The sequence below is a fragment of the Kwoniella dejecticola genome, chromosome 11 (assembly GCF_000512565.2).
Source record: "Kwoniella dejecticola CBS 10117 chromosome 11, complete sequence".
NCBI classification, from domain to species: Eukaryota; Fungi; Basidiomycota; class Tremellomycetes; order Tremellales; family Cryptococcaceae; genus Kwoniella; species Kwoniella dejecticola.
This window is the reverse complement of record NC_089311.1, coordinates 904,432-917,796: the sequence shown is the minus strand read 5'-3', so window position 1 is coordinate 917,796 and position 13,365 is coordinate 904,432. Positions and strand designations below refer to the sequence as shown.

The 13,365-nt window shown below is 49.2% G+C and overlaps 8 protein-coding genes across 8 annotated transcripts; 2 read left to right on the top strand and 6 right to left on the bottom strand.

Annotated features, from left to right (window-relative positions):
- Positions 1–103: 103 nt before the first annotated feature.
- On the top strand, positions 104–1,248 carry I303_108472 (uncharacterized protein; the record flags this gene model as incomplete). Its single annotated transcript, XM_018410480.2, has 6 exons — positions 104–178; positions 240–598; positions 660–748; positions 810–958; positions 1,024–1,038; positions 1,105–1,248. The coding sequence occupies 6 exons, from the start codon at positions 104–106 to the stop codon at positions 1,246–1,248; spliced, it is 831 nt and encodes a 276-aa protein (XP_018260289.2).
- A 389-nt stretch (positions 1,249–1,637) lies between these two features.
- On the bottom strand, positions 1,638–2,346 carry I303_108471 (40S ribosomal protein S27; the record flags this gene model as incomplete). The annotated part of the gene is made up of 4 exons (XM_065969848.1): positions 1,638–1,663; positions 1,727–1,821; positions 1,970–2,097; positions 2,206–2,346. 4 exons carry the CDS (start codon positions 2,344–2,346, stop codon positions 1,638–1,640), a joined length of 390 nt encoding a protein of 129 aa, XP_065825920.1.
- A 713-nt stretch (positions 2,347–3,059) lies between these two features.
- Positions 3,060–5,112, bottom strand: I303_108470 (uncharacterized protein; the record flags this gene model as incomplete). The annotated part of the gene is made up of 5 exons (XM_018410481.2): positions 3,060–3,203; positions 3,259–3,515; positions 3,569–4,025; positions 4,091–4,903; positions 4,963–5,112. The coding sequence occupies 5 exons, from the start codon at positions 5,110–5,112 to the stop codon at positions 3,060–3,062; spliced, it is 1,821 nt and encodes a 606-aa protein (XP_018260290.2).
- A 382-nt stretch (positions 5,113–5,494) lies between these two features.
- Positions 5,495–6,060, top strand: I303_108469 (mitochondrial import inner membrane translocase subunit TIM13; the record flags this gene model as incomplete). Its single annotated transcript, XM_018410482.1, has 5 exons — positions 5,495–5,531; positions 5,602–5,648; positions 5,731–5,778; positions 5,834–5,887; positions 5,944–6,060. The coding sequence occupies 5 exons, from the start codon at positions 5,495–5,497 to the stop codon at positions 6,058–6,060; spliced, it is 303 nt and encodes a 100-aa protein (XP_018260291.1).
- An 82-nt stretch (positions 6,061–6,142) lies between these two features.
- I303_108468 (uncharacterized protein) lies at positions 6,143–7,492 on the bottom strand (the record flags this gene model as incomplete). Its single annotated transcript, XM_018410483.1, has 6 exons — positions 6,143–6,556; positions 6,610–6,712; positions 6,766–6,897; positions 6,957–7,137; positions 7,194–7,331; positions 7,390–7,492. 6 exons carry the CDS (start codon positions 7,490–7,492, stop codon positions 6,143–6,145), a joined length of 1,071 nt encoding a protein of 356 aa, XP_018260292.1.
- Positions 7,493–7,804: 312 nt separating this feature from the next.
- On the bottom strand, positions 7,805–9,343 carry I303_108467 (uncharacterized protein; the record flags this gene model as incomplete). Its single annotated transcript, XM_018410484.1, has 7 exons — positions 7,805–8,310; positions 8,367–8,483; positions 8,620–8,861; positions 8,909–8,937; positions 8,993–9,057; positions 9,107–9,185; positions 9,233–9,343. 7 exons carry the CDS (start codon positions 9,341–9,343, stop codon positions 7,805–7,807), a joined length of 1,149 nt encoding a protein of 382 aa, XP_018260293.1.
- A 108-nt stretch (positions 9,344–9,451) lies between these two features.
- On the bottom strand, positions 9,452–9,970 carry I303_108466 (uncharacterized protein; the record flags this gene model as incomplete). Its single annotated transcript, XM_065969847.1, has 3 exons — positions 9,452–9,591; positions 9,652–9,778; positions 9,857–9,970. 3 exons carry the CDS (start codon positions 9,968–9,970, stop codon positions 9,452–9,454), a joined length of 381 nt encoding a protein of 126 aa, XP_065825919.1.
- A 340-nt stretch (positions 9,971–10,310) lies between these two features.
- Positions 10,311–12,842, bottom strand: I303_108465 (V-type proton ATPase catalytic subunit A; the record flags this gene model as incomplete). Its single annotated transcript, XM_018410485.1, has 14 exons — positions 10,311–10,457; positions 10,508–10,651; positions 10,694–11,371; positions 11,431–11,453; positions 11,506–11,575; positions 11,626–11,641; positions 11,696–11,892; positions 11,943–12,148; positions 12,202–12,260; positions 12,317–12,338; positions 12,400–12,519; positions 12,577–12,665; positions 12,716–12,759; positions 12,813–12,842. 14 exons carry the CDS (start codon positions 12,840–12,842, stop codon positions 10,311–10,313), a joined length of 1,845 nt encoding a protein of 614 aa, XP_018260294.1.
- Positions 12,843–13,365: the final 523 nt, after the last annotated feature.

The following is a 13,365-nucleotide window of genomic DNA, read 5'->3' as shown; positions in this document are numbered from 1 at the left end:
AAAGCTGATGCAAGTCGAAAGTGCCAATGCTGATGACATTCAATACACTTTATTTGATTGGGCTAATTTCAGAGTTGCTCATCTTGCTTGTTGGTCGCTCATCATGCCCAAATTCGGGAACACCTTGCCTAAGATGGACGATGTGTTCAAGTCGCATCCCAAGCCGGAGGTTATGAAGGTCTGTTTGTACTCAGATTCTGGCATTGTCTTGGACCGGCTGACCAAATGGGACTCTGCAGGATCTGATCGCAGCTCATCGTCTGCGAGCGATCGACATTTTGCAGAATGTTATGCCAGCAAAAATCCTTGAGATCACGGATCTGATCAAACAAGAGGAAAACCCTTCTTCGCCATTCTACAAGGGACAGATATTCGAGCTCTCGTATACCAAGCCGAAATTGAGCCAACCTGCTACCGGCGACGCATACCAAGGGGCCGAAGTCACGTCCTTGACGGATAAGCCGGTCTTGCCGGTGGACATCAGTGCCCTCAGCATCGCTGATGCACCGGAAGTTGGCGGTGTACGGATGGGACAGCATTGGTTCGAAGTTGTCAAGGTCAATGAGAATCAGATGAAGTGTAACGAGATAGTCTTCAGGCGAGTCTTCTTGACGACTGGTCGACGTTGAGCATCTGGGTTGAGTGACAATGTGAAATAGGGAGCTCGAAGAGATCCACATGCTTGCACAAGACCTCAAAGTATGGCTAGAAATGGAGATTCCCGTTGTGGAAGATGGGAACTCGTTTGGTAAGTCATTTTCAAATACGTATGTGCATGTTGGTCGGCAGCTGATCTGCTGTACGCACAGGCGCCGACGTACAGACTCATCTGATCTCCCAACTTGCTGATGCCTACAAAAAGTCCAACACGATGCAGAACGGTGTAAGAGCTCATCATGGCGACAGACTGAAGCTGGCGACGGATTGGGCTAAATACCCGAATTTCGAGGACTATGCGGTAAGTGACTTCAACGAGAATACTTCAATATGTTGCCAAGCTGATTCGCACCCCTCACTCGACAGGCAGCGATAGCTAACGTGAGTATCGTGTAAGATGAGTGCCTCGACGAGTTTACGCTGATACCGGAATATTCGTTCTTCCAGAGTGACCGGTTCGATCACTTCCTGATCAGATCCTTCCTTCGGTCTATCCTTCAGTTATACGCAGGATTGCTAACAAAATTTGAGCGGAATTGGTCCAAGGTGATCAATCCCAAAGGAACTCATGAGACTGGAGGGATGTATTGATCAGTAGCGGCAAACGATTAGATGACAAAGAGGTCAGCGGTTCTTTGACAATTGTCGCATAGCCTAAGGCTCAATGTCGATTTCATGGAATGCACACAATGCGCGGACAGGAGACGCACAGACCATCGTCCGTTGCTCCATGTCCGTGAAGTTCGTTTTGTCGCCTCGATTATCGCTGAGATCCTCATTCGATCCTCGAACGCGAACCTGTATTCCCTCAGTCCGCTAACAATCCTCATTTGCGTTGTTTCACAGAAATCCGCGTGATAGTAATAGTGACATGAAGAGCATGCTAAGGGAAAGAAAAACCGAATCTGAATCCCAAACAATCTTCTCAATCTAACCCCTTTCTACGAGCTAGACCGAGTGTATTTGATTCTATATCCAGTTTAGTTCTTTCTTCGGAAAGAGCATCCTGGAGAGGGCATATGCATGAGCTGAGGCATTCTCAGGGCCGGCAATAAAAGTTTGGACTTACCTTCAGTCAACTTAGCCTTACCACCGGTTGGTTGACAAAGTGCGGTAGCACATCCTTGGCATTGAACGACGGTGGAAGCGTGAGAGAAGACGGTGCTGTTCGAGTTCACCAATGGATTGCGAGTATGACAAAGGAGTTTGATCAGGAAAGAGTTTGAAATAGACATGTCGTATGGTGAGCGAATGACATCCTTTCGATATCAGAGCTTCGCCACTTCCACACGAAAGGGTTTGAGAAACTTACGTGATGGCGAAACAACCAGGGCACTTGACATCCATGAAGAACGAGTTTGGCTCTGGCACGACCTTCTTCAGCTTGTGAGTTCGGGCTTGAACGTCAGCGGGTCTGTTGAGGAGATCAATAGCTAAGACCTGTTCAAAGGGAAGAAAAGAGGTTAGTACGACGGCCGCATATGCGAGTTTTCGGGTAACACAAGTCGGGGGACTGTAGGACTAGCATGATCGGCAGCCCCGATCTACGCCGATTCTCTCCATTCTTTTCCACTTGGCCATCTGAGCGGTGTCGGGGGAGAAGACGAGCGAGACAGAGTAGCGGGCAGAGGTGTGGTGATTGGCAGTGTGCGGATATGCGACATCTATCGTTGATTGCCGTTGAGACATCGATCCGATCGAGATCCAGCTTGCCCTATAGCGCCAACATCTCAAGCCGCTGTTCATCTGAGACGTCCATCCTTATTTGTTGGTCGTCCTACCACGACTATCCCGGCATCCCCTTTCTTCCAGCGCCCCCAATTGTCCAGCGTTCCTACAGTCCACACGACCAGTGGGTGGTGGTGGATCGCGGACTTACCATTTTGAAAAATTTGCTGCTTCAGTTTTCGGATCTGGTGGAAGATGCGTATAGATATCGCAAGAATGTCGACGAGACGAGACCTGCGTAGATTGTTTTGGGTGTGAAAGGTATGAAAGGTTAAGGATAGTGGAATCACCAGAAGATTAACATGGACAGCGATGGTGGCAATCAAAGATGTCGAATTCGATGGTCGGATGGTTGGTCGTATGGTGAGTGTGGATCGTATGGTGTAAACGCAGGATCACCCAAAAGAGTGGCAGAATCCACTAAAAGGTCCTGAAAGCCTATTTCCATATTACCGCAGAATCACCGAGTGGCACATGCTATGGTGGAAACAGGGGATCCCATGACCTCCACCTCGCTTAAGTCCGACTTCGTTCAGCTTTTATCGCCGACGTCTTCGAATTCACTATTTCATAGCTCACGGGGCCGCATTGGTTATATATACATATATACAACAACAGATGATCGGCAAAAGTGCTATCTGCGAGCAATTATCCGCGTAGTCGATCACTCTTAGCTACTTGAGCGACACAACACCCTTCGATCCAACAACAACATCTGCAGCACGTCCATTGCTGACAAGCTTCTTATGACTCGCCAGTTGTCGTTTCCTCTCGGTCGAGAAAGTCTCCGTGTGCGACTTTTTCTCCGCGCGTCGGGCCTGACAGCACAAAGCGTGTCAGATTTAGCTATGCAAGGACCATCGTCTTACTCACTGCTCTCTCAGCCTTTACTGCCGCCTTTCTCACCTTCTTCTCGTCTGCTAATTCGCCCTTTGGCCGACTGATTGTGATTTTAGGCGCTTCTATTTCCGTCTCCGAGCCAGAGTCGCTACCACTGTCATCTTCCTCTCCACGCTGCGAATCAGCTTCGGCCGCTGCAGCTGCAGCTTGTCGTTCAGCCCGTGCCTTCGCTTGTGCTGCAGTACGAGTCCTGATCATCCCAGGGTGATTCTCGGTGTTTGTGTAGGTCGCTGTCAACGAGATCAGCTGAGATACGTTGCAAATCCTTTGGGGATCAACTTACTAAGGATGGTTTGCACATCCCATTTCTCCTCTTCCGGCTGTTCGACCTTGACTTTAGGCTCCTTCTTCAATCGATCACGAATCTGGACACTTTCCCTATCTTCCTTCTCCAATTGTAGTATTCTTCTCCTGTTTTCCTCCCGGAGGTCATCTTCGCCGTCGATGGCTTCTCTTAAGACCCCGAATCGCTCAGCACCTGTCAATCCGGTCCCACCCAAAGCCGGTTTCATGCGGCGACCGACAACCTCATAATTCTCCAAAAAGTCATCCATAATGTCCTCAAAGTCATCCCTTGAAAGTTCGACGGGACCAGCTGCTGCTTTTTGGGCGTGAGACGCAAGAGAGAAGCGAGAAGATACGGAGAAGTTGGAAGCGGCAACGGAAGCTGTGTCATCATCAGGGAATTCTTCATAATCTTCCTCCTCTTCGTCCTCTTCATACAAGTAGTCCATCTCGATCTAATTTGAAGGGAGCCTTGTGAGCAAGAAAAAAAGCTTGATAGGCGAGGACGGAACAGACTTACCTTGTCGAACCGATCATCCAAGTCCCTCAAGCCTTGAGTTCTGAACATACTTGAACTACTCATACTCATTCCAGAGGCATCACTAGGTCCCCTTTTCCCTCTTCGTTTTTTCCCTCCTACAACCATCATATCGTCGAAATTGCTAGCTAGAGATCCCACCGTGTCTGCCATCTCCGATCTTTCTTCCGGATCGATATCTGAGATCTCATCCGGTAAAGTAGCTTGTTGTCGCTTGAATGCCTTAAATCTGTCCTCCCAGGTCTCCTCTTTTGCTTCAGGTGGGGTGGGGGGATCTTCATCAACGCCCCATTCCCTGAACTCCCAAGGTGTTTCCTCCTCTTCGTCCCGCTCTCCGCCGTTGACTAGATCTCCAAACCAATCCCCTTCATCTCCGTCGTCATCGACAAAGGCATCATCATCTAATGCCTCTAACACTTGCCGCAAGTGTGGGTCCATATCGGGTTGAAGGCCCTGAAGCTCTCGTGGAATAGCTTCTCCTCGATTCTGAGCGTCGTACACGGATATTTGATTCTTACTCGGTAGGACGTCTTGCGGCAGCAAGCCAAATATCTCATCGTCTGTCGCTCTCCCTTTGCCCTTTCCTGTAGACTTCATCCCTCTAGCCACACCAGAACCTCTGGGGGCAGCAATCAAGAAAGAGTCGATTCCGCCTCCTCCAACAGTCTTGAGATGAGACATATAATCGTAAGAGGAATCATCGTAAGTGATACCATAAGCTGCGGCTTCACCTTCATTCCTTCGGATATCGCGTTGGTCTACCGTATTCTCGAGCTCGGCAAGGGTAATCTCGGTCTTGATGAATCAGCGTCAGCCGGGAAAGACAGCGGTGAGAGTAAGAAGCTGCAACTCACCTTTCGGTTCGGATCATTGCTTCGGTTCATGGGCTTGAAGACCCGCTGACTTGCCTCAGGATCATTGATGAGAGGGTCCTGTTGCGAACGGTGAACAAGCTGGAAATGCTGGGCATTAGGCTGCCTGAAGATGGATTTCTTGGGCGGCATCGTGTGGCTGGCTGTCCTTCAGCTCCGTAACGACCAGATAGAAATAAGATTTATTCGATAAAGTTCATTGATCTTGCTATGTATATGAACATATGAATATCAATAGGATGCAAGTATATAAGTAAAACGACCGCTCAATCCTCCACTCAGCTGGGGCCAGCAGAATATTGAAATTTTGCTTCCGCCGGATCAAGGCACTGAAGGAGAAAAGTTAAAGCAATTGGGACTCGCCGCTAGGCTACATCACTCCTATGCCATACATTCGTCGACAATCACACTTCGACCAGATCCTTCCTCATCAAATTCCTGCCAGAAGCAAAATAGTCCGACAAGCCGCCTTTTGCTGGAGATACCCCTTGTTTTCCCGATCGATCTCAACGAAATGTCCTCTCTCTTCGGTTCAGGCGCTGCTGCCCCAGGTGAGTCTCTTCTCCCACCATTCACGCTTTCAGCCCTATCTCGTGATGCTAATATCTTCAAAAACAACAGACATGGCTGCTAGGAAGGAGCAGATGAAGCAATCAATTCAACAAGAGGTGAGCAAGCTCGGGACAGTTGGCATCATACCGATGTCAGTCATTCAGCGATCGACCCATAAACTGATACGATCTCGAATAGCTCGCTATTGCCAATGCACAACAGTTGATTAACAAGATCAACGAGAACGTGGGTCCAGCGCTCGCTGGAAACCGTATCAGATCATAGCTGACCTGCTATGTAGTGTTTTGCCAAATGTATCTCCAAACCATCAACATCGCTCACCTCTTCTCAAGAGGTAGGTTATTTCTTCTACGAGTCGCTGTCATCTAGCTAATGGCCTTGCTCTCGTAGACATGTCTGTCTCAGTGCATGTCCCTCTATATGGCTGCTTTCGACCAAGTCTCGCGATCTTACGTTTCTAGAATATCGAAAGAACGAGGATCCGCACCTCCCGGTATCGGTCTTTAGGCAATTGAAGCGATTGTAGCAATTAGGACATAAGTATCATCACACAACTCATGCATTATATAGGCAAATAGGCAAGGCCATTTTACAAAGCGACCTCATCATCGTCCTCATCGTCATCGTCATCTCCCCCCTCCTCCCGCCAGACTTGATACACCTTTCTTCTATTGCTCTCGCTAGCCTTGTCATTCGCAGCCGCTTGGAACATCTTCTGCAATAGCTCACGTCGCAATGCCGTTGCATTCGATCGCTTTGAGCGTCCTTCCTCGCCCACGCAGGAGTGCATCACGAGGTGGGCGTACATTGGTTCCTGTTTCTTTGACTTCTTGCTCGGCCTCTCTGCATCCCGTTCCAGGGTGATTGAGGGCGAGGCGAGGGCGAGGGATTCCAGTAACGGAGTGAAAACAGATGACATGAGACGGGTATGAACAGTTGAGGTAGGCGTTCTGGTGAGTAAGGTGATGTGGGGCTGTAACACTGTCGCCAGGGGGCATGCAGGCTGAGAACAGGCGAGTGAGCACAAGAAGATGCTGAACATGCCGCTCAACTTACTTGGGAGTCCACTTCAGGCAAAGCCAAGGCTTTGTTCAGCTCGTCCAGATATATATCTGCTATATGATTCGCTATTGACGTTGGAACCCGTCGGTCTTCCCAGCTGCACCAAGCGGACATTAGCATATGACTGCGAATCTGCTCTCAAGGACTCACGTCATCGGCCCCCCATTTTTGCTCATTATTCTGTTGACCGCAGAAATAGCATGTTTCTCCCATCTCTCCCGTGCTAACAACCGGAATGTCGCATTCACGTATTTTCGCATCAACAAGTAGTATTTGTCCATCCTGTGGTTTGATATTAGGAGCTGAACTCGACGCCTGATTCGAAAGATGAGCAGACTCACCGTAACCTGTCTATTCCTGCCCATTCTCGTACTATTGCGTCCCAGAAGCCCTCGAGGAAGGCTAAACTTGCTTCGAACCGATCTGCAGGAGAAGCTGATTGTGGCTTGATCTGCAGCAGTAACTCAGCTAGATCTGCGGCTAATGCCTGTTGTACGAGTGGTTTGTCCGACATCCAGAAGCCTGTTTGTAAATCAGCCTACAGAATCATCTTCTGTACACAGAATGGGAAAACTGACAGTAGAAGAGCCCTTTCCACAACTTCGACATTTCAGCTTCTTCCAACCGCACATACTTGCTAGACGTCCCTTCGGTGTCACCGCCTTGCGACAAGAACGCTACCAAGTTGGCGACAGCTCGATCTCTTACTTTCTTGTCTTTAATGACGGCAATGATCAGCGATGGGCGAGCGAAGCGAAAGGAAAGTAGACTAACCGGTGTGAGCCAGTTGCTTCCCCAATGGCATGGCTGCTTCGACTTTGGTATCATCGGTTGCTGCAGCCCTTGACTTTCCTTTTCTTGATGTGGCTGCCGGCATTCTGTCTGTGGTGATCGGCTGCGAGCTGTCAAGGTAGAGAGGAATAAATCATGAATCTGAACAAGATCCAGCAGGTTACCGTTAATTTCAAGGCAACAACACAAAGTCAGAAGCCCGAATTCAACTTTTGGTCGCGTCACGTGATTGGACCCAATCTTGGCTGCAACGCATGTTCATCCAGCCAATTGAACTATATTACATATGCATCCGATTATGTACAACAATCGCATCTCTGCTATAGACCATCTCAGATCCTCCAATCAACCTGTCGCTCAACGCCGAACCTTCTGATCGATCTTGCCGATGTCACACTCATCTTTTCTCCAGTCGTACAGCGAATCTGCCTGGGGTGAAGCTGATCTGCTCCGTGGCGCTGTCGATCATCCTCGTCTTCAGCTCATGCCATGTCTCCCCCTCGTGTGTCTTGACCGGTAAAATAGTGTAACGGAAGCATATTCCACTGATGAAACTGGTCATTTCGACTTCTGCGAAACGCTTACCCAGCCACTGTCGAGCGCCCAGCGAAAAAGACACATATGGCGGAGTGGTCATGAGGTGGCGACGAGGGTTGAACTCCATACTATCTGCTCCCCAAGCGTGCGGGTTCAGACTTGTCGCAGCGGAATCGATGACGAACAACGACCCTTTCTTGACCAAGTGCATACGCCGCGTCACGTTCCCAGCCGAATCCCATGTGGTATAGGGCACTTCGACATCGACGATGGCTTTCTTCATGACGGTACTGACGATGTCTCGGAGTCGAAGCGTTTCGAGGCAGACTGCCAGAGTCAGGGGTAGCTCATGCATGACGTTGTAGGCTAGGTTTTCAAATCAATCATGACCATGTCGCATTCTCGATTCGACGTCCACTCACTGGGTGCTGATTTGCCACACGCAGCCTCGATTTCCTTGCGGATCTCTTCTTGCCATTCCGGATACAGCGCCAGATAAGCCATCGCAAACCCAAGAGTGTGACCAGAAGTCTCGTGACCTGCGCTGAACTGCCAGTTAGCGCCCACAATCCTTTGTCATTCCTGACGGAAGTATTACAAGATCAGCAGCCCTGGTGGAAATGTGATGTCAGCTCGACTATCTTCAATACATGAAGCTTGAGGAACAAAGCTCACACATGTTCCCGATGATTTCACTTTTCATCAGGCCAGCCACTGTGCCGTCTCCTCCCTGTAGTCTAGCTTCTTGTTCGGTACTTAGCTGTGAATGCACAAGTGCACCCAGAAGATCAGTAGGGACTTGATCCTCCTTGCCTTCGGAACCGACAGAATCATGTTCAAGCTGAGCCCGCTTCTCAAAGTACATCCGCTCGAGGTGTTTCAGGAATGCCACCCTCGCTCTCCAGTATTTCTGTAATCTGCGGCGGTAATCAGTATTGCTATGATCAGAAAGTTCATATCTTACCGAGTCACTGGCAAAGTCCGCATGAGCCACTGACCAGCCATCGGTCAGCGTAGCCTGGTCTCGTCAATTTCACAATAAGCTCACCGCAGGCAGGACTATCTGTAGCAACACACTTTGCTCAACGGTGAATAGGGATTCTTCGAACGGCACTGGTTAATGACATGAGCTTGATGGCCACGCATGACTGTTCGCACTCACTGTCAAAGCTTTCTGTCTCACTCATCCTCCATCGCCAGTCCTTGCCGAAGCCTTTGCGGCCAATCACGAGTAGAGTTATCTAGAAATTGGATGAGTAATCCGAATTTCGACGCGGCATCTGCTTACTTTGATCAACGATTCTTTGACATCCTCTACCACTCCTACCTCGCCTTGTTTTACTTCGTTGGCAATGAATTGCTCCATGCTCCATGTCATAGCATCCCACACACTTGCCATCTGTCTCTCGCTGAAGCAATGTCTGACGACGGACCAATGTCGCTTATGTTCACTGCCAGTCTGCGTGGAAAGGATCGTCTTTCCGAAAACATCAAAGCCGATGTATCGCTACATGTGAAGTGGCTTGTTGAACGCCTTGGGCCTACTGCTGATGTATTGTGCAAGCGCGGGAGAGGCAATGACATAAGAAGGAGTCGACGATAGCAAACTTGGAAAAGCGATAAGGTCTGATCGCGCTCTTTGGTATTCTGCAGTGATATGCGGTGTCAGTTCAGCCTAACGCCCACATTCCCCAATCAACAACTCACTAAGCCATGGTTGGTAAACGGTATAATCGTTGACAGGGCAGATCCAGGGGATATGAGGCAGTCTTGTACGCGTGCCCGGCTCGAAACCGAAGAATAAGCTTGCAATTTTGGGCAAGTCTCTCACGTGCTAAGCGGGACATTGACGGATCATCTATCATTGCTGCTGCGATGCTTCTCGTCGGAAAGTCGTAGAGCTCTCACTCACCCTAAGATTCGCAAGATAGCGTTTCACAACCCGAAGGATAATCGTGAGACAGGTTGCCAGGAGTATAGCACAGAGCGGCCGCTCATCGGCAGGGATGGCGAGTATTGAGCACATATTGTCACCACGGGGATCGTTGGTAGGTTTGACCGTTGGATCATAATATCAACCCTTTTATATCTCTGATCGTCTAGCTGAGAGGCACTCTCTTCGGACTAAAAGTGGGGTCTGATTGCTACTTATGAGATCAAACAGGGCGAGGATGTCAATTCAAATCATGCGCCCTCCCCACTTGTTTGATGACATTAGGGCGTAAGATTTATAGTCGGAATTCCCATATCGCTTCCAATTAGCGTCATCACCAAGGACGCGCCCCAGTACACGGGGCAAAAATGAATGCGATACATGTCATCGTTATCGTGACTCTAGAATATGAACCAATTTCTACAACGCCCTACTACTCTTGCATTCTTCGGAAAGTTTCGCCAATCTCGTTGTACAGTTGGTCGAATTTGCCTTGGATATCCTGCTCGCTTTGAGTGTTTGGCGACTCGAATTTCATCTGAGAGAGCTTGTACATGACGTCTGCGGCGGAGTCTCGGACCTGCGCGTATATTAGCACAGCTGGTATTGTGAATATAAGTCTTCACGTACCTTGGCAAAAGTCATATCGCTAGTCTCCACAGCACGCTGGGAATTGTCGTAGAATGCGACAAAGTTTTTCAACATCCCAGAGGTCTTGTAGAAAGGACAGTATCGATCGTACTCGGAGATACCGTTTTGTTGCAGGAAATCATCCTGGATAAAAATTAGCATTGCTCTGTCTGGACGAGAACTCACCTTGAGCATTCGAGCGACTTCCAATGTGATTTTATCAGATTCACCCAAAGCACTCTTTCCTACTAGTTGCACAATTTCGGCAAGATCTTGCTCCTTCTGCAGGATCTCTTTGGCCCTCGTTCGCAAGTCGATGAAACCCGGATTACTCTTTTCGTAGTGGGGATCGAGCACCTTGAGGTACTTCGAGTATGATACATTCCAGTCGACCGAGGGGAAATGCTTTCGTTGAGCCAAAGCTTTGGATAGACCCCAGAACACTTGCACGATACCAAGGGTGGCACTGGTGACCGGGTCGGAGAAATCACCACCAGGAGGCGAAACGGCTCCAACAATGGATACGGTACCTTGTCTGACGGGGTTACCGAGACATGTGACTTTACCAGCTCGCTCGTAGAAACTGGCAAGCTTGGCACCAAGATAAGCAGGGTAACCAGAGTCAGCAGGCATCTCTGCCAATCGACCAGAGATTTCTCGCAGTGCCTCGGCCCATCGAGACGTAGAGTCAGCCATCATGGCGACATTGTTTCCTTGATCTCTGAAGTACTCGGATAAGGTGATACCGGTATAAATAGAAGCTTCTCGTGCAGCGACAGGCATGTTGGACGTGTTGGCGACGAGTGCGGTACGTTTCATAATGGGCTCTTCTCGACCGTCTCTCTCGAGTGTCAGTTCCGGGAACTACGAAGTGGGTCAGCATGAAGCATGGAATCTTCAACTGGAGTGAGTGTACTACTGACATCAGCCAACACTTCGGCCATTTCTACAACCATTTGTTAGCTGTGGTTCGACAAGCAGTGAACATAAACGCTCACCATTACCACGTTCACCGCAGCCGACGTAAATGATGATATCAGAGTTCGAGAACTTTGACAGGGCTTGACTCTACAGACCAGTCAGTCAAGTCGTACACAGGCTCGACGAGATTGGCTCACGATAACGGTTTTACCACTAATTCAATGTGTCAGCTTCAAGGCTGCACAAGCGAAGCGAAATCATGCTCACCATCCGAAGGCCCCGGGGATAGCAGTAGTACCACCTTGTACACAGGGGAATAGGGCGTCTAAAACTCGTTGACCAGTGAACAAAGGGTAAGAAGCGGTCTCCTTCTGCGCGACAGGTCTAGGAGCTCGCACAGGCCACAGCTGCATCATCGTGTGCTGGGTCGTTTTGCCTTGGAATTCGGTTTCGAGCACGACATCCTGAGGTGGGTCAGTGAACCGTGTCTCCTTTAAGCGAAACAAAAGCTCACTTCGACAGTGTAACTACCTTTCTCGGCGATCCGAGTGATGGTACCCATAGCGCGGGGCGGAAGCATGATCTTGTGGTTGTCCACAAGCGAGTTCTCATATACGCTACCGAAGATATCTCCACCAGACAAGTGATCCCCGACCCTGAAGGATGATGGGTTGAAATCCCATTTTACTTCTCTGCTCAGTGATTCGGTATTAATACCACCTGCAGATCGATTGTGAGCTGGACCGACATATAAAGGTGTGGAGTAGGCTCACGTGGAATATAGATACTCTGTGATTTCTCTTGAATGGATTTAAGCGGACGCTGGATACCACTGAAACGGCATCAGCGTATAATATCGACATGTAGTGTGGTGAATTCATTGCTCACTCGTAGATGTTTGTCATCAGACCTGAGATGGAGGTCATGATTCAGCGTGACATCTCGCTGAACGGGTTGATAGGCTCGCTCACCTGGTCCAAGCTCCACACTTAATGGTTTACCGGTTCTCAAAACGGGATCACCAACGGTAACACCGGATGTCTCTTCATACACTTGGATAGTAGCTCGATCGGCTTCGATACGGATGACCTCTGGATCGTGTCGGATCAGCCGAGCCCGGAACCCATTCACGGGACATAAGCACCTACCTCCGACAAGCTCATCATGTCCGACTCTGACCAACTCATACATTGCACATCCCCTCATATTTTCACCAATCACGACAGGACCAGACACACTGTTTGGCCAAATCAGCTGAGTGATGAGTGTCAGTCATAAGCTACTCACGAGTATACTGAGCCGAACATCCTCTCCCTCTCTTCATCTCGGATCTGTACAAAGGAGTATCAGCAAAGATTGCCGATGCAAAGGGACACCAACTTACCTTGGGCAAATCCCGCTTGGCTCTGTCCATTGCACCGGCCTGGGAGGAGCAGCGGGGTAAGCGCACATGTTGTGGACTGCGACGGTTCTCTGTTCCATCTGACTCACCATCTTGTCCTGCGCTATGATCTTTGAATGTCCAATGCAAGTTGTGGTGTATGAAACCGTGCGATTTAATTGCTCGATATGACGTGGAGCTCAGACCGATATACTGCGCGATGTTCGATCCCACAGAAGCTCTGATGACAAGAGCCAAAAGTCGAGTGTGTATAGATGATGTGGAAGATCAAGGAAAATGAATGGATGAATGAGATTAGCAAGTAGCCGTGGCATCATCATCATCATCAGCCCAGGGTCTTTCCTAACGGCCAACAGCGACCGGTGCAGCTCTGACGCACGTGGTCTCCTGGACTGCGAGTGATACGACAACAAAATCCACGTATGAGTATACGCCAAGCCTGATTACATAATGCAAACCACACCGCGAGCGTCATATGCTGTATCCTGCTTTATTGAGTACTTTAGCAACAGAACTTGTCTGTGACTTTTCCAGT